Genomic DNA, 24,534 nt, shown 5'->3' with positions numbered 1-24,534 from the left:
CATAGTCCGTGTTTCTTTTCCTCCCTCTGCCTCTCTAAGTGATTTTGAGGCCTCAGGCTACAGTATAGCCCTGGGGGAAACGTCCTGTTTGGTGTCACAGTGAAGACTAGTAGTTGCCTACAAGGAGCCAGAGCGCAGAGGCTTCAAAGCTCAAAGCGGCGTCAGGCAGGCGGGTGCCACTGGAAATTTGTTCCAAACCTTAAGTTCTTGACTCTTATTCCCCAGCTTGCGGCGCAGAGCTGCCAGCTCCTTCTTCACTAGTCCTCTGTCCTCGTCCACAGCCATCTTCCTCTGGACCAGGTTGGTGATCTCCTGCTGCTGCCCTGTCACTCTCTGTTTCAGCCAACGGAGGGAGTGGGGGAGAGCGGGAGAGAGATTGAGAAAGAGCGATAGATGGAAAGACAAAGAGAGGGAGAGAGAGGTGGAAAGGGAGAGAGAAAGAAAGATAGATGGAAAGATAGAGAGAGCGAGAGAGAGAACGAGAGAGAGAGCGTGAGAGAGAGCGAGAGCGCGCGAGAGCGAGACAGACAGAGAGAGACAGAGAGAGAGAGACACGACATTAGTCATCAACAGCAAACTTGGGCAACAGGAGGGAATAAACTATTTATGGATTTTGGAAGGAAGTAGGCATTACAGTAACTACAGGGGTCCCATTTTGGATTAATCACAGGCTCCAATTGACAGAGAGGGGGACATTTAGTATGAGCCCCTGTAATCAATGGCCACTAGCGAGGAAGACACAGTTGGATCTCATGTGAGGTCTAATCTACTCCACATCTAACCACTCTATCCAACTCATCTTCTGTGTCAGTTCGGTTCAGATCTGGCAGATACTGACAAGGCCTGTGACCGGGCCAGCACCTTCCTTCTAACCCCTCATCTCAGAACAGGTGCTGAAGGAGACCCTTCAAAAGCCCTCGCTTTCATAATGCTGGCCTCAGTACACCTGCGTACACATGAGCCAACTCATGTACTGTAGGCCGCACACTACTGTATATGCTAACCTCACCACTTACAATGTTACACAATGAGCCAATTATATAGAATAAGAGCACTCTAATACTATCTAATAGGTGTAGGCCTGTATAGAATAATGAACTACTGCTCTGTACATTTACAATACAGTTACCATGATAGCCTAATCAAAACGATGCTTCTCATCTTTACTAACAAACTAGAACAAAGGAATCAAACGATGAAAAATGGTTCCATAATTTTAATGATCCATCTTTTTTTCTGTTCCTGCCGCCTAGTCTTCTGGCAGGCCTATAGCTGGGCGATTGTAGGAGGAGAGAGAGGAGGCTGCCCTTTTAACACTGCATCAGCTGGGCTCTGGCATGGCAGTAATCCACTGCAGGCTGTGGGTAGCTCTAAAATAACACCACGCTCTGGGATGCAATTAATTGCCATGTTGGGGGAATCGCTCAAATCTTTTCCAAGATGGTGGATTTACTAGACGCCTTCCTCTCCTCGTTCGCCATGCAAAAACGGGCTTTAATAGAGATTTATACGGGCGAAGTAGAAATAAATTCAAGCGTTGATAATGAGGTGGGCGAGAACAATTTCAACTCCAGTAGTGTTCGATTGGTAAGAAAAAGGTTTAGGGGAAGTTAAGAGGTCGAGGACAGAGAGATTAGCATTAAAAATTCCCAGTGCAGTTAAAAATGAAAGCTAATTATGTTACAAAAATGAAAGGGAGTGGAGACGAAAGAGGGCGGAGAAAGACAGAGAGGGAGAGGGAGAGAGAGAGAGGTAGTGAGAGAAAATAAGTAGAAAGAGAGAAGAGAGGTAAAGAGAGAGGAGAGGAGAGAGAGGGGGGAAAGATGAGAGAGAGAAGGAGAGAGAGAGAGAAAGAGAGAGAGAGAGAAAGAGAGAGAGAGAGAGAAAGAGAGAGGGGAAAGATGAGAGAGAGAGGGGAAAGATGAGAGAGAGAAGGAGAGAGAGAGGTAGTGAGAGAGAGAGAAAAAATAAGTAGAAAGAGAGAAGAGAGGTAAAGAGAGAGGAGAGGAGAGAGAGGGGAAAGATGAGAGAGAGAAGGAGAGAGAGAGAGGTAGTGAGAGAGAGAGAGAAAATAAGTAGAAAGAGAGAAGAGAGGTAAAGAGAGAGGAGAGGAGAGAGAGGGGAAAGATGAGAGAGAGAAGGAGAGAGAGAGAGAGAAAGAGAGAGAGAGAGAGAGAGAGAGAGAGAGAGGAAAGATGAGAGAGAGAAAAAATAAGTAGAAAGAGAGAAGAGAGGTAAAGAGAGAGGAGAGGAGAGAGATAGAAAGAGAGAGAGAGAGGGAGAGGGGAAAGATGAGAGAGAGAGGAAAGAGGTAAAGAGGGAGGAGAAAGAGAGAGAGAGAGAGAGAGAGAGAGAGAGAGAGAGAGAGAAAGAGGGGAAAGATGAGAGAGAGAGGAAAGCGGTAAAGAGAGAGGAGAGAAGAGAGAGAGAGAAAAGAAGAAAGAGAGAGAGAAAAGAAGAGAGAGTGAGGAGAGAGGTAAAGAGAGAGGTAAGGGGAGAGGAAAAAAGAGAGAGAGAGGTAAAGAGAGGAAAGGAGAGAGAGAGGTAGCGAGAGGAGGAAAAAAGAAGAAAGGGAAAGACGATAGTGAAAGTTGGAGTGGAGACATTAAGAGGGCTAGCGTGAGGTCCTGTGTGGACTCAGCAGACCATCACATCTCCAGAACAGTAAAGGGGGAAAAACCAATTAATCACCATTTGGGTTCCTTTGGCCCAAATCTGGACGAGATGATGAATGTCAGTGGTCTGTGTGACACTGCACACAATCCTGACTATTAATGAGCTTCGCAAATAGGCCAGAACTTCACCAACTAGAATTTCTACTGCTCTTATAAAGAACTTTGGGGTGGGGGTGGAGTGCTGCTACTTTCGAGGTATAGTTTAGAAGTGAAGGGGCATGGAAATTATCCAGTTAAATATTACACTTATCTCCATGGTTACTTTCTTAATAATACAATGTATTTGTAATATTGTAAACAGTTTGTTGTTTCTGCAGGCACACAAGATGATGTTGATGAATATTATGCAGTGAGTAGGAACATACTGTCAGGTCTATTAAGACTTGAGCGGTGTCCAGTGGACATCAAAGGTAGCCTAGTGGTTCATATTTGGGCCAGTAACCAAAAGGTCGCTGGCTCAAATCCCCGAGCTGACTAGGTGAAAAATCAGCCGATGTGCCCTTGTGCAAGGCACTTAACCCGAAATACTCCTTTAAGTCGCGTTGGATAAGAGCTGCTAAATGACAACAACAAAAAATGATGTAAAAATGTAGATGGAGTAGCAGATGAATGAACCTGCCTGCGTCCTTTCCTTCATTCACCCTCACAGTGACAGTGTTTGACTGATAACATGTTTGAAATCTGTGCCAGCACTCTTTTTCTCAGAACAAACAGAGGAAAGAAAATCATGTGTAACCTCTATTGTGCTCCACAGCTCTGGCTAATTGTACATAGCTAAATCAGTGTTAAGATGAGTGAGGAGGGCGGGATAAACACACTGTTAAAGAGCTGCTGATGATAGCATTAGCGCCCGTCTCTCTGGGAGCGGATGGGATGATGTTAGCGTAGCATTAGCCAGCTGACAGAGAAGGTTGCTAACGTAATGACAGAAACTGACAGATGCTGCTGTTAAGGGACGATGATTAAGGGTAAATTACAGTGCGTCGCCGTAAGCATTAGCTGTCCTAGCAGCACATAGAACACACTTACTGAGCCATTGTTATAGGTGGGTATAGAGTTAGCACTTGCGCTTGCGATAGGGCTTGCCTCAGACAAACCCGAGGCTTATGGGTCTTTTATATAACAGGACTGACTGACTGTAGGTTAGACTGGACTTGCACTCTCACTTCTATTTCAATGCATCCCTTCATATCAAATGGAAGAGAAATTCCTATGGGAGGTTTCTCTGTTCAGACACCAGGATACGACACAGACATGGTTCACTAACTATGCATTCCACATATCATAACAACAATACCTGGTCCAGCTCCTGGAGCTTGTAGTCTTTGGCCTGCAGGATCTCCAGCACCTTGCGGTCCTTGGCTTCAGCTTTCCATTTCTCTCTGTTGGGGACGCAGAGAAACATAGAAATATAATTTTAATCTATGTCATTCTAGTTCTATGCAGAGTCATAGAAATAGAATCTGTCCTTCTATTTCTACGGAGAGAGAGAGCGGCAGAGCGGTGAAGTGACTGCGAGGCCCAGAGCTGAAGCATCGTTAGCAGCTCGTCTCCAACGACTCTCTGGTCCTGCTAATGATGATGGGTTTCATTTGGAGGCATTAGGGTGATGTGGTGGTGACAGACCCACTGAGAGGATATAGCATATGGCAAACGACAGCAAACAAGCTCATCTGAGGGGAAATGATAACTTCATTCGTATAAAAAATGGGAAAACCCATTCAGTGCACAGGTTTACAGAGTATTGAATGTTATCAGAGAACTGAATATGCCAAATGCATGTAGTCTGCCACCCCTATGATAGCATATTATTTTAATGTGTAGTACATTAAATGACCGTTTGAAAACAAAACACAGAAACACTCAATATCAAGCAAATATCTGTGCAATAGGCATATATCTGATTTTGTTTGACTCAGGCAACCAAATGAAAACAAAGAGGGCCTTAAAGAAAAGGAGGTCACAGGAAAAGAAGATAAACCCAAAGTTGTGTGTTCAAACACTCAGCGGGCTCCCTGGGCGCAGGCGGGCAGGCAGGCAGGCAGGCACCAGAAGTATGTCAATCAGCACCCCAGTGTCATTTCACTGTTCTCCAGATAAGGTAATTACCAGGACGACATCAAACCTGGAATCCTATTCAGCACACACACACAACGCAAACTTTTTCCCTCGCTCTCTCTCCGCCCCATTGGGCCATGCAGCAGCAGCCTCTTCCAGCAGCATATCTTTCATTCTGGCTCGCTCAGGCCTCTTTTCTCCTGTTCACTGTTTGGGGAGCGGAGACAAAAGAATAACGATTGGGGCCAGCTTGTTTCAACAGCTTCTTGAGATCACCAGGGAACCCCCCCCAACCAACCCCCCACCTCTCCCCGTTCCTCCACCCCAATCCAGGCCCTTCTCCTCCCTTTGCCTTGGCTGGCTCCCCCCCCCCCCCCCCCCCGGAGGGACATTGAAATGAATGCCTGGTCTCCTCGGAGTCAAGCGCTACCTTGTATCCTTTGCCGTGTTAACCGTGTCCTGAGCAGCCATCCAATCGCTACAAGACCAGCTGGAATCCCCCACAGGCCCGGCGCTTGACTGGAGTCGGCGCAATTATCATGTCAATATACCCGCCGTGTGCAGCGCGGTGCCAGTGTGCTGATAGACTACACACACACACTCTCTGGGTGCATGTTACCTAGGCCCCTGTGGACCAACATGCTTTGTTGGGTTTCCCTAGCCGGAGCTGTGGGGGATGGGGAAACTGCCTGACAGAGTTCATCCTGAACCTGGCACACATGTTTTCCCCCTGAAACCAACCGTCTGAGGCTCCTGCCAACTGACACGCTTTATTTTGTGTCTGATGCTCCAAAAGGCAGGGGAATGTAGAATACAGGCCTACTAGACCTGTTACATGAAAAGGAGCCAAAATGTTGGTATAATCTTTTTTACTACATTTAGCATGAAAAGGACTCCTCATTTAGGCCTAGGTCTACTACAGTACATTGAAATGCTTGTTATTAACAGAAATGAACAGTCTTTATTTAGAAATTAAATCATGTACCACGATTCTTTAGAATCTTCATTCTGTTTACGAGGAGCTTGGTGTGGCTTTAAGAAAACAACCTTTTGACACAGCATTTTAAATCTAACAACTTTCCAACAGAAGTTTTGAAAAGAACAGACATGCCTGAACTCACACTACTACCGTGTATCACTGCAGTAGTTCAAATACCTGAACCCCTGTTCTTTCCAACCAGTTCCCATGCTGATGTATTCTGTGCGGCTTAGCCGCCCCTCGCAAAAGGTCATCTTCAATCTAACGTTTTATCCAGTAAAAACGAAGCACTTGGCAGTGAACGTTTTCCCAGTTTTAGAATGGGAGCAGAGCGAGACTGTTTTCATTAACGCGGGTGGTTTCCATGGCTGAGCAGCTAGACTGGAGATAAGAGGGCTTTAAGGAGCATCTGCACTATTCAGCCGTAAACCCACCAGAATGTCCAAGGTGTCTCACACACACAACCTTGGATAACTTTCAGCAGACGTACTTCCCTATCTACCTCTGTTTCACTTTGGAGATGGGATTTCTGGGAGATCTTAAAGCCCCTGAACATTTATTCACAGGTTGTAGTATGGAGATTAGTTACAGGCCATGCTTTCAAAGATATAACGTATGGGTGAGAGGGAGCGGTGAAATTTCGGAGCAGTTTCAATTACTAACTCACCGTTCGACCACTAGACTAACGGCCTGGGTCAGGTCCGGATTGGCCACTTGGAGGCGTTTCCATAGGGACCACACAAACTCCTTGTCAGCCTGTGAAAAGAACAAACAATTTCATGGTTATAAGATTTCACGGTTATGAATGATTATACTCAAATGTTATTATTATGACTAAATCAAATCATTATGCTAAAAATGTGGCATGTGGTAGTATTAATGAACCACACGGACACATAACACATAAATACTGAAATTAATTTCCTATTTTTCTACATCCTTTTCCGAAATAACACTATTTCTCACATCTTAAAACGTAATTAGTGAGAGGCGATGTTATAGCAATTCTAAATGAAATACAAATAATTCAATGAGATGCTTGAAGACATTAGCATATATGGGGGGGACCAACCCAATCAATAATTCAAATGGCTTGTACAAAATAAAACTCTAGATGTGCCTTCTCTAATCATGGTGCTGTCTTTACAGAGAGATTATATTACTGGAGTGTGACCTTCGGCTCAAGGGGAGGCTACATTGACACTTGTCATTATGCACAATTCATGACTGGGGAGTTGGAGATCAAACCAAAACAGCAGTTAAAGCAGCATATCCCTTATTAATAAAGTGCATGTGATTGTGGATGGTTTTCTCTGCAGCGCTGAAGTAACTAGCGGAGGAGAAGCACTAAACTGATGACAGAGAGAGTCCTGGAAGGCACAGAGACACCTGAGAGCCTCTGCCCCTGACACATTTTACATTCAAATTGACTCGCCGCCCCAAAAAACGCTGTTCCATTTTTTTCCTTTCTTAAGCTACATTACATTTAATGAGAAACATCTAAAAATTACATTTTCGGCACACTAAAAGATAGAATTATGCCAAATCGACTTAATATAAAATCATCTGTTAAATTATGTTCACATCATCACAAGATGAAAAGTCATCACTCCCACTGGAATCTACTGGTCTCCAATTAGCACATGAATTTTAAAACCCCATTCAAAAGTGTCTAATCAATTATTTACTAAATGGCGGAGGCAGACCTTGGTAGACCATGGGCTGAACATACAAAGTGGAGAGAGCAGAGTCGATCCTTATTGGATGAATAGAGATCTCACCCATCCTGGTCTGGCACTGCCGTTAATGACGAATTAAGAAATGGAGGCTTGACATCAAATAGGTGGTCTCGCTTCTCCTGGCCTATGGCTGCCATTGACCCTAACATACTGACAGTCAGACTCCTCGCCTGGACCCTCACCACCCATATCAAGGGCTTCTCCACAGTATTAGAGATGTATCGAATGTGTTTTTGATGATCACTGAATTATTAATTGTAATTGCAGACCTTGAAAGACCATGGGCTAAACATACTAAGTGGGCCTGGAATGCAGTCACATATTAATAAAATTAGCATGGTCAAGTAGGAACATTTTCTGGCCGACAGACAGGCCACTTTGTAGTTAATGGTGGTCCTGAGAACGCTGTGCCAGAGAATTTACACATTAATGGCATTTCAAATGCCATGATTTGAATGGTACACGGTACAACTAACACTGTCTAACAGTCACTAAGAGACAGAATCATTGATGCTCTCTCTCTCCCCAGACCACCGAGGAGAAGTGATTCATAGCAACTCAATAGATGAGAAATACAGTAACTGGTTGATGTAATGGAGGCTGTGAGTGACTTCGGTCTGGATCAGGTCTGACAGACAGGTCATACAAAGTAGTCCCTTGTAACTGAGTTGGTAGAGCATGATGCTTACAACGCCAGGGTTGTGGGTTCGAGTCCCACAGGGGACCAGTATGAAAATGTATGCACTCACTACTGTAAGTTGCTCTGGACAAGGGTGTCTTGTAAAATCTACAAATGCTGGTCAGCACTTTATACCGCACCTTGAAACAAGTGTTACTCCCTTCAATACATTTTGGGATCATTGGACAGGAAAAGGCGCCATGTTCACTCACAATTCATTTTTTTGTTTGTTTTATTAAACAAGTTTAAAAGATTGACGTTTCAGCCTTCAATGGCCTTCTTCGGAATCTCAGAACACATCAAGACACAATAAATAAAAAATAAACTATTGTAAACAAGCAATGATCTATGCTGGACTCAAAAGACAGAGCCTTGTATAGTGTAGAGTGAAATATTTGTTGATATATTTGCCCATATACACACACACACACACACACTCACTACAGAGGTGAGCTTCCTCATGACGTGTGTGTGTGAATATGAAAAGTGAGATACTGATTCCAGGTAAATCCGCCGTTAATGTTTTTAGGCACCACCTGGTGGCGAGCCTGTAACGACAAGACAGCATCTCTCCATCACAGCATCAGAGAGAGAGAGAGAGACTGACTGAGGCTCATTTAGGAGGATGCAACATTATAGTATGTTCTAGATAGAAATATAATTTGTAGATCAAATGTGTTTGTCATTAACTGGGAGTTCAGTTCTATAAATCAGTTTCTATCTGCAACATTCTAAATGCTGACACTCACTGATTAGCCAATGACCCAAATATGAAATGGTCATAGCCTATGGTGCAGGAAAAGGACAAAAAGCTAGACTTCATGTAACTCTATCATTGCTATTGTGGTTACAGAGCTAGATTTACTACTTAAGTTGGTGATGTACGGCTCAGTTGGTAGAGCATGGCGCTTGCACCGCCAGGGTTGTGGGTTCAATTCCCTGGGCCACCCATATGTGAAAAGAATGTATGCACACATGACTAAGTCAAAGCGTCTTCTAAATATCATATAAGTTGTGTCTATCAATATTTCCCTATGTTTATTAGGATCTTGTCATGTATATTTGTAAGCACTTAGAAACTGTTCACTTGTGAAGTAGCTAACACCAGTTGAGATGTTTATAAACTGATTTATTTTAAACACAGAAAATGTTGGCAACAACATAGCTAGATTCAGCTGTTGACAAAATAAACAATACCATCCAGCACAGTCACCTGGCATTGCACTAACTCCTCAGATAAACTCCTCACTTCTTCCTCCAGCAGCATGATGCGACTGCTGTCTCTAGTAGCCATCATAGAGCTGGAAAAGAGAAAAATAAAGAACATTATGGAGGCAGTACACATTTTCTCATCAATATACAGTAAGCTTCAGCGTTACAGTAGACAGCTAGCTACATAGACAACACTATATAGATATACATTAGACTGTATAGTAATATCGAGCCCGTAGTGATCAATGTTGTTGCTGCGCTATTGATTTGGGAATAACGTTAGAGCTCTAGTGACAGAGACAAGTCAACAGGTGTTACTAATTGTCCTCGAGACTAGTGCCTGTAATGACATTCAGCTTGCTGGTCGTCTAATATTACATTAGCTAGCTAGCTAGCTAGCTAGCTAGCTAGATACATATGGTCCTGTACCAGGAGGACATTTTCGTATGTAGCCTAGCTTCACTTCAACAAAGGACAAAAGGGAGAAATAACTTTGGAAAGACCATAGAGACTAGCTGGTTTGCCAGTTAGCTAGCTATCTACCGTTAGCTAGCCTATAACTGAAGGTGAGCTCAGCAGTGAAGCACGACCGTGCACTGCAACAGGTGTTCTATTCTGTTTAGTTAGCGGTAAGTAAACAAACATTACCTTGGGTGTTGACAACTTTCTCGGTCGGAGAGAGTAGCTAACGTTACAAAGCAAAGTAGGAAGAGCTAACGTTAGCAGCTGGCTAAGTTGAACGGTAACGTTACATGTCAAAAGTCCATGCATTGAACAGCATCATCGTGGACGGTAAGCAAACGTATCCTAAAGGACAACTGTATATTTATCCGTGCATATAGGGTATGTATTACGGTCTACAAAATATAGCAAGACGAAATGCAAACTTTGAGTGAATCACACTGTTGTCAATAGCTACCGAGACGCCTTTCCATTTCAAACAAGCGCGCTGTTTTCCGTTTTTTACTTCCCCATACGTCAGCGTACTTCCCAAACGTCAGTTTTTACGACACGCCAACGTATTAGGAAGTAACTGAAAGCAGCGCTCCAATTGTTTGAAGTGTCAAAGCATGTTGTAAAATACCTAATAGGAGATAAAGTATTCATTTTGATTAATATGTACTTTAGTAAAGTCAATCATACTGTAATTGGTGTGTTAAGGGGAAATGCATGCATACAGCCACAGACCCCACTATTAGTGTAGCCTACAGCCTTTGCCTACTCTTGGTCTTCTCCTTTTTACAGTTAATTACTTACCGTTTGATCATTGTTTATCATTTGCAGTTAGTATGAATGTTTAACATTCTTGGTATGGGAAAAAAATTGGCTGTTTTGCTGGAGATGCAGCAACCTCCAGATTGCAGCAACCTATGGATGGACTCATGCTTGCATGCACTGTAATGAGTGGCCAGGCATGAAAGATGAGAAGAGATATTACAATGAAAGATATGAGGACTGGCAACTCTGTTGTTCATTCACACAAATGTTGGTTCATCTGCTCTCTCTGTCTGTCTGGTCCTCCTGCCTGCCCAGCTGAGAAAAATAAAAGACAGAAAGAAAAAAAGAAATCAATTGACTTAGCGCGATTAGGCTGTTCCTTGACCCACAAGCAGTGCCTCTCATTAGGATCCTCATTTGTAGAGCGGTTTCAGAGGCAGTAGACTGGCGCGTAATGCGCAACATCTGCCCTGTTAGACTTGCACAGACAGACACATGGCATTTATACTGTATGAATCAGCTTTTCTCTCCTCCTCTTGCCTGCCTCCCAACAAAGCTCCTTGTTTAATGGAGATGGTGACCAATCATCCATTTAGGAGCCTGATTCTGTATCTGGATCACTGGAAATGGGTTTGTTTCCCACCTCATATCATTACAGAGGAGGACAAATGTCACCAGTGACTTTCTATGGGGTCCCGGTCAGTGATTAGATGTATGACTAATTCAGGCCCATTACATCCAGATATCAGGTGCATGCACGGTTAGAAATAAATTGCCACTCTATGGCTGCGTTCACACAGGCAGCCCGAGTCTGATCTTTTTTTCCACTAATTGGTCTTTTGACCAATCACATCATATCTTTAAACATCAGTTATATTTCAGAGCTGATCTGATTGTTCAAAAGACCAATTAGTGAAAAAAGATCCAAATTGGGCTGCCTGTCTAAATGCAGCCAATGTCATCCACAAAAACCCAAAGTAAATATGATTAAACAACAATTACAACATCCTGTGTAAAAGGAGCAATGTCATTTTAGTGATAAGTATAAGCCTATTTTATATGACATAATACCTCACATCCAGAAAACATGATCCAATGTTTTTGGCAGAAGCCCCCCTATTCACACATATCCCCTTTTCATGTAATTTGGCCTTCATCATTTCCAATACAGGTTACATTACTGCAACATGTTCTACCATGTTTTGACAGTGTGCCTTACACGGTCTCTAAGGATGTCTGGAGCAGTGTGTGTCTCCCCTTTTAAGTGTTTGTTGTCTGTCCTCTTAATGACAGATTCATCTACATCTGAGGAACATTTTAGGCACATAAAACAGCTCTCAGCCAGACCCCTTCATCTCACCATTGATGTGTGCTTCCTGCATTTGAAAATAAAATATAATTTTTCAAGTCCTGACTGACTGAACACAAACTCTTGTCGTCTTTTGATTTGGCTCCCGTTCGTCGTTCATCACACCGTTTTAAGATGTGTGACAGGTTATATAGTTTTATTAAAGTTCATTATTCCGAGAAAAACAGGTGTTCCCGTGTGCAGTGGGTGTGTGCCCAGTTCTCTCCGGGTGCAATATACTGCCTGTGAGTCATCCTGAAATGTTAGTTGCCTGGAGATACATTTATAAGAGAAATACATCCAGTATACCGTCTCTTTATGTTGTCTTCCTCCTCTCCTGTCAATTACAGACTAGTGTCTCGTGACAGACTGTTTCATAAATGTAGCACGTGGTTTTGTGTGCAGAGATTAATTATACAGGACTTATGTGTTATTTTCAGGCTTACTGTGAATTAAGTGCATTGCATTGTCACTGTAAATTGATGGAGCATAAGAAAATCCCTCCCATAGCATATGCAGTGATATATAAGTCAAAAGAACATTATGTTGTCTTGTGGGTCGAGTGTCTTTGAGGCCCCTCAGCCCTAATTGCCATCAGTGTTCTGATGTGACGAGCCAGCCCATAAAATGAGTAGGCTTTACACTGTGGCAGTCCCAATGAGCATACTGTTCTCTTGCCTTATCTCTCCACAGAGCCACACAGACAGAGAACATTGGATAAAATCAAATCAGCACGGAGGTGGAGAAACGACACAGAATCTTGATCATGCAAATGCCTCCATCTGCATGAAAAATTCAGGAAACAAGTGACAAGCACCTGGTTGGCTGAGGAGGAGTGAGGGAGGAAGGGAAGCCGAGCCTGGAAGCGAGCGACATTCCGTGGAGAATTCTGGGGAAGTATAATTGTCTCCGCCTGCCACCTCAGGTAGGAGGACTGTCGTCTGCATAATAACGTTACCTTTGATTCCAACTGAGGGAGGTGAGAACCAACAGAACGAACAGGGGGCTTACGTTCACACTGACTAAAGAGTCACAAGTCGTGTTGCCTTTGAAGAAACACAGGAAGTACAAGTGTCAGCTGGGATGTCAATTTGAACTCTGTTTAGCGGAATGTCTCTCTCATTCCAGAATGGAAATGAGATTCCAACCTGTGAGAGCACTGAGTCTCATATGACATCACAGTCACTTTGCTGCTCCACTGAGGGCTCTGTTCTCTGAGATGGGTTTCATTACAGAAGTGTGGGTGGCTAATCTGATGAATATGGATGGGTGGATATGACATTGGGTGGCTTTTTAAAGTGAAAGGCTGTATATAGCTCACTTTTTTGAATATCTGCAAATATTCATGCACTTGTATTTTTAATATCTGCTGAGAATTTTGGATATATTGTAGGTTGTGACAGTGTGAAAAAAATGAAACACTCTGCAGCTAGTTTTCTCAACTGGACTAGAGAATGATATCAGTCGCTCAGTCTTGACGTCAAGCATGAGCCATTCTCATGTTCAACCTTGTGGGACCTCGCGCCTCAAGTCTCATAATACCCAATGACAGAGAGGCCATTGATTCCCCCCTCCTCCCCCCTCTTCCACACTAAACCTATCTGTGTACCTAAATCAGACAACTACAGCGCCGTGTCTCAACTCCACCCCCCCCACACACACACACACACACATCCCCACATCCCCCCGGCACAAGCCCCTCAGTTCAGCCCCGGTTCTGGTCCTCTGCTTGACTCCCATCTGATGACCTTCTGAGCCATCCTCAGCAGACAGGCCCTGCTCATAATGGGAGGATTGATGAGAGGAGAGCCAACTTCCTGGGGGCCACCGTGGAGGGGGGGCGTAGTGTCATGAGCTCCGGGTCCAAGCTTACCCATGTCTCACCCATGTGGTGTGCCACTCCCCCCTGGTATAGTGTGGGAAAGAGAAGTCTGAGTATTTCTCCCAGGGCTCTGCATTGGTAGGCCTTGTCTTGTTCTTGGCTGGGTACTGACTGACTGAGAGGGCATAGCAAGGTGGTGAGGTTGTGTTTGAGTTCGCATTTCCCTCAAGAGGTAGCATCTATGGCCTGGCGGTCAGATACTGTACAGAGAGAGAACATGTGACGATTTCACCATGGAACAAGCCGCACGCTATTGAAACTAGGGTTTATCATCTTTTAGGTCTTTGTTATGCTAAAGGGAACATGCATTTGAATTCAGTCACTTTTTTTTGACAGCACCCCTTTTGATTTGAACAAAACCTTCCATACATATTTTGTAGAAGTGGTCAGAAAGTTAGTTTTTGGGAGATAAAGGTGCTCAATAAATGTTCAGATAGGTTGATAACCCTGTTTCTAAGCTGTAAAATTATATCAAACTCAACTGTTTATCTTTTCCAGTGATAAAAACATTGATGTCTCATGGTATGGTGGGGTATGCAAAATGGGACAACTTTGAGCACATCTATCTCCTGAATGTTTTGGCATTCAGGTCCTAAAACTCCCTTTCTGACCACTTCCTCCATGGACAAAAAAGTAATTGAATTCAAATGGATTTACCATAAAGCCAGGAGATAAAAAGACACTGTGTATATAATGGCTGAGATGGAAAAGGATATACAGGTATCTGCCAAAATAAAGGAAACTATCACGTTCTGACTAGTAAAAGGGGTTATTTGTTATTGTAGTTTGGTCAGGACGTGGCAGGGGTGTGTTTGTTTTGTGTTGTCGGGTTTTTTGGGGTATTGTTCTATGTTTTGTATTTCTATGTTCGTATTTCTAGTATTTGTATTTCTATGTTAGTTTTGGGAACGACCTCCAATTAGAAGCAGCTGGTTGTCGTTGCTTCTAATTGGAGGCCATATTTATATGGGTTTATTTTCTCTTGTTTGTGGGTGATTGTTCCATATATAGTCAAGGTTACCTTACAGGACTGTCTTGAGGTTTCTTGGTTTGTTTCAGTGTTCACGAATGAATAAAAATATAAGTATGGACACTTACCACGCTGCGTATTGGTCCGATATTTCTTACTCTTCATCAGAAGACGAAACACTGACATAAAGTGTCTTAATAGGGTGTTGGGCCACCACAAGCTGCCAGAACAGCTTCAATGTATCTTGGCATGGATTCTACAAGTGTCTGGAACTCTATTGGAGGGACTCCATTCTTCCATGAGAAATTCCATAATTTGGTGTTTTGTTCATGGTGGTGGAAAACGCTGTCTCAGGCGCCGCTCCAGAATCTCCCATAAGTCTTCAATTTGGTTGATGTCTGGTGACTGACACACACACACACACACACACACACACACACACCCCTTTAAACCCTCTAAGCTCCTTTGAGACCCCTTTTTCAAAGTCACTGAGATCTCTTCTTCTAGACATGGTAGCCAAAATAATGGGTAACTGGACATTTTTATAGCCTATATGACCAAGTGGTCAAGTGTTTTCTTTATTTTGGCAGTTACCTGTATATTTGGAGAGAAAGAGATGACAGATACACTACTGACGTGACATAACACTTAAATTACACTCAACATAGACCTTGGGATTCAGACATGTGCAGTACAAGCCTAGTTCATGAAACTTCCAAGTAATGAACAATGAACCGCAGGAGGTTGGCGGCACCTTAATTGGGGAGAACGGGCTCGTGGTAATGATTGGAGCGGGATCAGTGGAATGGTATCAAATACATCAAACACATGGTTTCCAGGTGTTTAATGCCATACCATTCGCTCTGTTCCAGACGTTATTATGAGCCGTCAGCAGCCCCCACTGCAGTGAACATATTACATCAGAAGTGAGGTGATCATACTGAACATTCTCACAGGTTCAGAATGTCACCGAGCCCCCGGCCAAACAGCCCAGAATGTCCTCGCAGAGAGCAGTCAGTCAGAGCAGAATTAGAGCAGGTGTGTGTGTGGTGCCCGATCGTGGTCCCTCACCTTTCCACTCCCCTCTGCCTTCCATGACATGATCGAATTGACCTTTTCTCAGTGAGAACTGCTGCTTCCCAGACAGATGGACAGAAACCCAGCGTAGAATGTCCTTGTAGAGGCTGTGATAGCTAACTGCCATCCCGGGAGAGGGCCTCCAACTCTGGGTTCAATAGCTCATCATCAATAACCCCTCTGGGTAATTAGTAAGAGGTAGGGTCCTGTCATGGGGACAGATAAACCTATACTCAGTGCAGAGAGACGTGTGTGTGTGTGTGTGTGTGTGTGTGTGTGTGTGTGTGTGTGTGTGTGTGTGTGTGTGTGTGTGTGTGTGTGTGTGTGTGTGTGTGTGTGTGTGAGACGCACATTTAGTTTTGTGCTCTTTTTCAGTAAATGAAGGAGCTTTATAATATATTTTTAATCCAGATGTCAAACTGTAGAAGGGCTGAGCTTGGACATTCTCCTTACCACTTGCTGAGTAACTTTAATTAGTTGAACTGCCTGTGTTTATAAGCGTAATCAAATTAGACATCCGTGCTTGACAATATGCTAATGGCAGACGAGGTGGCGACTTCACACCAACATGGATGTCTCCAGCATCATTAGTGTAGCCGTTTAATATGTCACAACACTAATCAGCCCTATCATTAACAGTTTGTTTGACATGATGAATAAATTGGGGGAAGAAAAATCACTTTCAAAGCCATATAACATTATTGAGGCCCTTTGAAGCTATCAAAGAGACCCATATCATTATATTATCACCCCCCCCCCCCGAGTTGTAGCACTTCTATTTTCTGGACAATCCTTAAAAGGCCTGTTTTGTTGCTCACGGAGCTATGTAATATCTTGTTTAATTAGCTGGATTTAAGCTCTATCTCCCTAACAAACAGGCATATGGTCTTTATCCTCCCATGGCCTTGGCCCAACCAATGAATATGCATATCCTGGGACCGGAGTTAGCTTGTTACCCCCAGAATGAATTCAGCACAAGTCTAATCCCTGATCTATTATTTACCCCTTGACCAAACATGTGAGTGGGGCTTCTTCTTCCAGACGCTCGACTTGATAGAAATGACTGCCTTGGAATTACACTCTCACTAGGTCCAAAAGTAGAGACTGAGAAGCCAGTCACTGACTGCTCTCTCCCCCCTCCTCTCTTGACTCTTGAGATGCCTCAGTCAAACGTTGATCAGCAAACCCCTGGTAAAAACAAGTGCACAGTGAAACATTAATGAGAGACAGCACTCTTCAGATGATCAGCAGAGGGACACAACTTAGGAAACATGTGGGGAACATGGGGAAACATCAGTGTCCTCAAGCATTCCTTCCTTCCTCCTGCTGGACTGGAGCAACTTGATGCACTAGTTTGAATTCTGAAGAATCTCACTCATCTCAAAGCCCTTTTGGTGTGTGCGTGTGTGTGTGTGAGTGTGAGTGTGTGTGTGTGTGTGTGTGTGTGTGTACACGCTTTACTATAGTCCTCACAAGAACAGTAAACCAACTAAAATTCAGAGAAGTGAGGACATTTTTCTGGTCCCCACTTGTAAAAATACTATTTTAGGCTTAGGGGTTAAGGTTAGGGGTTAGTGGTTAGGTTTGGAGTTAGAGTTGGGGGTAAAGGTTAGGGAAAATAGAATCGGAATCAATTGTTGGTCCCCAAAAAGTCCTCAGAAGTATAGTAAGAGAGCTGTGTGCGTGTGCGCGGTTGAGCGAAATTTGAGTTTGTTCACCATAATGTGAACTGAAATATATTATGTGGGTACTGGGTACAGAATATGTAAACATTGAAACGAAGTTAAGTCAACTTTGGGGTATAACTAGCATCACCTTGAAAGCTGGAGAGGGCCTATACAAAATATCTGATAACATTTTTCGATGTAATAATTATTGTTTTATGAATTTGGAACCTTTAATGTTTCAAATATTTAGTTTATTTAATAGAGAATTAATTTCCCCATTATGAAATATTTTGATAATACCTAATTTAGCTTACTAACAACCATTTCCCATAAACAAACAGAACAACAGGTTACAGTAGGCTATTTAACGGGATCCTGTCGCTTACGGGAAATAAAAGTACAAGTGTTTCGTAAATTATAAAAGGCTAAGCACCTCGCCATGATTTTTCATGTCCGCGGGGTAGGGGTTTAGTCGAGTTGGCGCATTGTCACACACAGATGTGCCTCTTTACCCTGACACAACACCGTAACGGACTCAAACTCAAGACCCACAGTCACTCAGGTTACATTCACAAGGCGTATAACAGCCCCGAGAGTCCTGTCAGATTGTGTACCGCTCGAGCCCAACTTCCAGAAGCCACTTTCCTAATTCTCCAACCAAGCCTTATCGTCCGCAACGTGTCCTCGGAGCATACAGCTGATTTAGCAGAATAAATATCGGAGAGAGCCCGGGTCGGAACTAGGGAAAACTGTCTTCTCCTCACAAGCATAGGTTTATTCGCCTTTTTCCCGAAGACGCTGTCAGCGATTTCCCTCGGCATCTCCTGGTTCACGTTTTGGAAAGGGGACAGTCGTACCTCTGCCTGCATTCATATCCCGAGACCGACGGTGTGTTCCAAAGCAACAAGGAACGTATTTTCTCAGTGAACCAGACAGTGTTAATTTCTCAGGATCAAAACCTGAAACGAAGACGGGTCTCCGTTTTCAATCAAATGTCATAAAACTGTTATTGCGCACAACGAGTCAATACTTTTCTTGCGGGGACGACGCCGACTTTTTAATTACTTCAGACTAATATATCAGGTGAGAAGTCCCCCACTTGAGGGCGAAATCAGACATTCGAGGACGGCAAGTTCGAGAGCGTCAGGACCCGGGTCTTCCTTATACAACATGCAGAAATGGTAAATATGATTTTGAAACTGTTTACCCATTCAAATGAATCCCTGCATCAGGTATGGAGCTGGATTACAAACATTGATATAACTTTTTCTAACCGGCGCCTGGCCTGCATGGCCTATTATTGCCTCAAGAAAGTTGTAAATAATTAATGCACACAAATAATTCATGCATTCATGATATTTTGTTTACTCTTTCCACATACTTTACAAATATGATATTTTGTTTTGGATATAGGCAATATTTACAATAGGCTTTTATAGACTGTTCTTATAATACAACTTCTATTTAGCCTACCTTATGTGAACTTTATTCAATCAACATGTTGGTGGCCCATATAAAAACCCCTCACTACAACGCACATTATTATAACATTATTATAACTTATAATAAATGAGAAGGAATATTATTTTAGTCTTTACAATTTTGTTGTTTTTGAGCTTGAAAATGGAGCTGTGTGATTTTACCCCAGGTGCCCATTATTGAGCACAGTCAGACAGACAGTTTAACCATACTGAAACTTTCTACAAAATGTCCCGAACATATAGCCAGACCTGCATTTTTTCCCCCCCTCAAATTTATGAACATCCACGGCCAGTGATAATTGTCACGATGTCACTTTCAGATCGTGCTGATTGTTAGAGCGTGCATAACGATTATACAGGGACCATTTTCACTGTCAACTACTCACTCCAGTCTTTGGCCTAGACAATGTAGCCTACCTTTGATTAAACCAATGATGATAGAATACACAACAAAACAAAATGCTATTTTAAAGATGACACCATGTAAAGCATTGTAAAACATCATCAATAGTACATTTATGTGTATATTTACACACTGCTATATCAAAAACGTATCATAAGAAAAATGTTCCCACTATATTGCATTCTCAATTTTAACCCTTTCCAAACAGAACTTTATAATTTTGGAAACATTTCCAGATGATTAATATATTCCTGTGTATTTAACATGCACGTAGTACTAATATATTTAACATGCACGTAGTACTAATGGGTTGAAATACTTGAACAACTTTTGAAGTGACATTTAAATGATTAATGTGCGATACAGTGATACTCGTAGCTCTTGGCTTGGGTTCATTTGGTTTCCTAGAGTGTACCAGGAAATTGTGCAGCTTCCTAAAACAAACAAACACATAGCCTACAGTTGTGAATTTGATGTTATTATAAGATGTTTTCAGTTTTATTAAATACAGTAGTTTTTAGGTGTTTTTATGTCATGACTTGAGGGCCAACAAAAATAAAAAAAATTGGTGTGTATTAGAAAAACTATTTTTGCAACAGCTGGTTGAGTACATGTATACAATCTAAAATACATTGCATTGTTGAAGACTTAACAATTTACAATGTATTAGCGTACAGTGTTAATACATTCTCTCTGTCATGCATTCCTGTAGCCTACGTGTGTGTCTATGTGGCCTTGCTTCCACCTCCCCTAAAAGTCGAGCAATCGGAGTTGAGCAGAGCAGAGCAGAACACAGAGGCATTTCATGCCAGAGTAACACATTTCTACATGGACATTTGTGAAGGGTAGAGGAGTCGGGAGAGAGGTAGAGAGAAAAAGATCACAAGCCCCTTCTACACCACAGAAAAGAGCCTGTTCCCTCCTTCACTTTGACTGCTCCACTCAGTTTATGGGTTCAGCGCTTTACATAATGTTTAGTCCTAATCTGGGGAGCCTGAAAGTGATGTTTCATGGTTGTGTAAGGGCTGCAGTCAGAGAATGCCAATTTGCATTCCAGGAGTATTATTTGATTACTTTTATCTGCTGCTGCTACTAGCCTGGGCCCTTTCGCATGCATTTCATCTCGTCTGCCATGTCGCAAGTCGACACACCGTCGTTCCTCTCTCTCTCTCTTTCTCTCAGTCGAGGTTCAGACAAGGAAAGGAGAGGGGAAGTGAAGTAGAGGAAGGGAGAGAAGGGGAGCTAAAAAGGGAAGGAGATGGGGGGGAAGAGATAAAGAAAATAAGACAAAAGTAGAAGATGGAAAAAGACAGTAAAAGTGATACATTGAACGAAGAGTGAACGGAGGGGAGAAGAAAATGAAGAAGCGGGAGCACTTCTTCCATGTAGCAGACAGAGAAACTCAGGGCCAGAGTTGTCAGACAGCAGCAGCGGTGGGCTGGGATTCCTCTGGGCCTTGACTGAGGAGTTGGAGAGGGGAGCTGCTGGTTAGCCTTGAAGAGGGGAGCTGCTGGTTAGCCGGTTCAATAATCTCATGGACAGGTAGGGCCAGTCTGGACCCCCTGAGGGCCAGTGTTAATGAAGAGCAGGGCTGCTTTGTGCTCTCCTGCTCTGACCCCGCGCCGCCTGTCCCCACCGCCTGGATCATTTGATCTCTCCCTCTATTCTTTTCTCTCCTCTTCAAGGAGTTTTTATGGTATTCTTTTCCCTCTCTCCCTCCTTGTTCTCTCTTCATTGAGACTGGAAGGGTGTTAAGTGATGAGGTTGAACCGATGAAAAATATGGCAGTGTTTTCTCTCTCATTTGAGTGTCTTTTGTGATGAGAAGGGATTGTGTGTGCACGCGTGTCGGTGTATGTGTGTGTGAACCGACGCTTCATGTCTCCATATACACTTTTTGCAGTCACCAAGATACCTTTGTCAACAAAGGGCAGGAGACAGATAGATAGAGGGAGGGAAGGAAAGAAAGAAAGAAAGAAAGAAAGAGAGAAAGAAAGAGAGAAAGAAAGAAAGAAAGAAAGAAAGAAGAAGAAAGAAAGAAAGAAAGAAAGAAAGAAAGAAAGAAAGAAAGAAAGAAAGAAAGAAAGAAAGAAAGAAAGAAGAAGAAAGAAAGAAAGAAAGAAAGAAAGAAAGAAAGAAAGAAAGAAAGAAAGGGTGGGAGGGAAAGAAAGTGAAGTGTGTCACCCATACAGGTAGCTACTGCTGCTGCCTGTTTTGCTCAAACAACCCAGAAAACACATCAACAACCCAGAAACACATCAACAATGCTCTTGTTTACTCAGTGGAGGGGTGGAACACCATGCCACACACATACACACGTTGTATTGCTCTAGGGTGTGAATCTCCCAGTCAGACACCCCAGGGAGTCTGTCTATAGGTGTCTGTTATGGGCAGGATTGAGCGGAAGCTGCTCCAGGCTTTGGGTCTTCATTACTTTATTACTTGCCTGATGTCTCATTTTGCTCTATCTTTCCACATGAAGTGTATGGTTCAGTACGTCTTAAGCAATGTTTTTGTTGTAATTTGGCTCCTCCCCAGCTTTTGTAGAATCACAACATTTCACATTGACAACCTCCCTTCAAATCAAATCAGATCAAATCAGATCAAATGGTATTTGTCACATGCGCCCAATACAACAGGTGTAGACTTTACTGTGAAATGCCCTTTCCTTAACCTAACCTTAAGCCTAACCCTAACTCTAAAGCTAAACCTACTGTAACCCTAACCTTAATTCTAACCCTAACCCGAATTGTAACCCTAAACCTAACCCCCTAAGCCTAAAATAACATTTTGTCTTGTGGGGACCGATAAAATGTCCCCCATGTCCGAATTTTCGTGTTTTTCTATCCTTGTGGGGATTTCTGGTACCCACAAGGATAGTTCAACAAAAAACACACACAGCCTGATATCTCCCTGTTCCTCTCCACTCGTCCACTCTTCTAATAAAGCCTTGGTGTTAGTGATAGTGTGTCTTGGCAATGACAGAAAAGGTCATATTTTGAGAGAAAGGGGTTCTGAATGTCTTGGTGGCTGGAGACAAAAGCCTTTAAAAGGACACTGAAACCGAAGCTGCAGGCATTAGGACTAAACAAAGACACTGTGAAATCTTAAAACAAATTAGATCTCAGGCAGTAACTTAATAAAAAGAACAGTGGGAGATGTACTTGATTTAAAACAATATACATTTGGTAGACATTAATTACATTTTTACCCCAGCGCGGAGGGAAAGAAATCAAATACACACATACACTTGCATAGACTTTCTCCAATTCCCTCTTAAGATATTCTACCATTTGGACAGACTTTTCCACCCCAGGTTTCAAATGAATAAGTGAAATGATAGTTTTTACATGAAGATTTAAGATGTGTTTTGTCTTGTAGGCGTAATTGTCCTCTAGTTAATATCTCCGTGAAGAGTTTTAAAAGGACAATACCGTCGCTGTGTTACGGAGTGGGATTCAGTCAGTGGACTACAATTGAATCAGATCACAAGCCGAGTCTTAAGACTAGAAGCTGGGAGAAATGTTTGAGCTGTAAAATGACACTTGTGTGTGTACTGTTAAGTATTTCTCAAACAATGCAATGAAGCATACACATACAGGACTAGTCACTTTCTTAAAGTGAGGTTAGTCTAGACGTTGTATGTATCCCAACTTAATAATACATGAATACGTTTCAAATTGGTGAGTAACGCTAAGTAATCAAAGGAGAACTCAACTAACTGTTCTGTTTTACAGTAAAGGTTTGGACTATTGCTTTAAACATGCACAGGGCGTGTGCATTACACTCCCACAAACTCTTTATTTGTTCAAGAGGAGAAATGATAGCACCCATTCAGACCAACTGCGGTGCTGCTGAGAAATACACGACTGCGCGGTATATATTTTATTTTACCGTGTCACGGAACACACAGTCACCATTCCTTTACGATTCGGGTGTAATTTTGCGCTGGTCCTAATTGATTTTGCACAGAACTAATTATGGGCCGCCAGTGTAAAATAAACACTTCAATGTCACCGGGTTGGCTAGGGAATGATCGGTAGGGAAATTAAAGTTCAGCTGTAATCCATACTTTCTTTAAGGGGGAGAGGAAGTAATTCATGTTGACGCTATAGAAATGGAGAGAGTAGAGAGCGAAGCGATGGGGAGAGAGAGAGAGAGAGAGAGAGAGAGAGAGAGAGAGACATATGGCTGTCCATGTAACCAACAGGAGTCTCAGTGTAACTGAATGACTCAACTGGGAGGTATAAGGTTATGTGGTATAATTTATATTTTATAGCTCTCTCGGACTCACTAGCCTACTCCCGGAGTAAGTTGTTCGACGTCGTGCCATGTGGAAAGAGCCGGGAGATTCGGTGTAGAAATGATGGGAACTCCAGAACCCTGTCTGCCTTTCTTACGCTCTCCCACTCTCACTACTAATGTACTATACATTTTTTCTCTCTTTTTCTCAGTATTCCTCCCTTTTTCTGTAAGCCCACCACTGTAAAAAGTATACATTACTTAACATTTTACGCCAACGAGGTAATTCATATTTTTAAGTTGAAACAACTAACACATTTTACATTGCATCTCACTGAACAGTTTTTTTGTGTGGGTGTGAGAGCCATTGGCCCACCTTCTAGTGCCTTGAGTGTCTTGGAGTAGACCCCCTTAGGCCACATGGAGGGATTTGATTAAAAGAGAATAATTTGCCCTAAAGGTGTCTTTCCTGCCTTCCTCCCCTCCAAAAACTACAGTGGAAGAAATCAGATATGACAAGATAAGTGGTGTCCCATGAATAATTCCTGAGGAACTAAAAAGTAGCATGTTGACTTTGGAATTATTTGCTTGAGTTTCTAACCCAGTCAGGGACAATGTTATTTTCACCTGAATCGACTTTAACGATTTTCTCTCTCTCTTTCTTTCTTTCTTCTTCTTTACCCCCACAAAACTTTCAGTTTTGAACATGTCTCTAAGCACTCATCATCATTATGCCACGTACAACCATGAGTTCCATCTGTCCTATGGAACCAGTTTAGAGAGTAACAGTATCAGATGGGTGGGGTTTTAGTTAGGGCCTGTGGTTTGAACACAGATGATCTGGTTGCTGGTGTTAGTGTTAGTAGCAGTGGTAGCGGCCCACGTGTGAATCTCCCAGTCAGACA

The 24,534-nt window shown here is 42.8% G+C and overlaps 2 protein-coding genes across 2 annotated transcripts in view; one reads left to right on the top strand and one right to left on the bottom strand.

The window, feature by feature from the left end:
• cntln (centlein, centrosomal protein) overlaps positions 1-10,308 on the bottom strand; it is a 181,035-nt gene extending 170,727 nt beyond the window's left edge. Inside the window, exons 1-5 of the mRNA XM_045716502.2 lie at positions 9,991-10,308; positions 9,344-9,431; positions 6,380-6,468; positions 3,973-4,057; positions 199-333 (exon numbers count right to left, since the gene is read on the bottom strand). Of these exons, the coding sequence (XP_045572458.1) occupies positions 199-333; positions 3,973-4,057; positions 6,380-6,468; positions 9,344-9,427 (393 nt within the window). The 5' untranslated portion in view covers positions 9,428-9,431; positions 9,991-10,308. The remainder of the gene's footprint in view (positions 1-198; positions 334-3,972; positions 4,058-6,379; positions 6,469-9,343; positions 9,432-9,990) is intronic.
• A 7,674-nt stretch (positions 10,309-17,982) lies between these two features.
• LOC106595585 (zinc finger protein basonuclin-2) overlaps positions 17,983-24,534 on the top strand; it is a 241,710-nt gene continuing 235,158 nt past the window's right edge. The window contains exon 1 of the mRNA XM_045716495.2: positions 17,983-18,685. Within this exon, the coding sequence (XP_045572451.1) occupies positions 18,683-18,685 (3 nt within the window). The 5' untranslated portion in view covers positions 17,983-18,682. The remainder of the gene's footprint in view (positions 18,686-24,534) is intronic.

This window comes from Salmo salar, chromosome 04 (assembly GCF_965601325.2).
Source record: "Salmo salar chromosome 04, fSalSal1, whole genome shotgun sequence".
NCBI lineage: Eukaryota > Metazoa > Chordata > Actinopteri > Salmoniformes > Salmonidae > Salmo > Salmo salar.
Note: the sequence above shows the minus strand (reverse complement) of the source record. Positions and strands in the feature narration are given on the sequence as shown.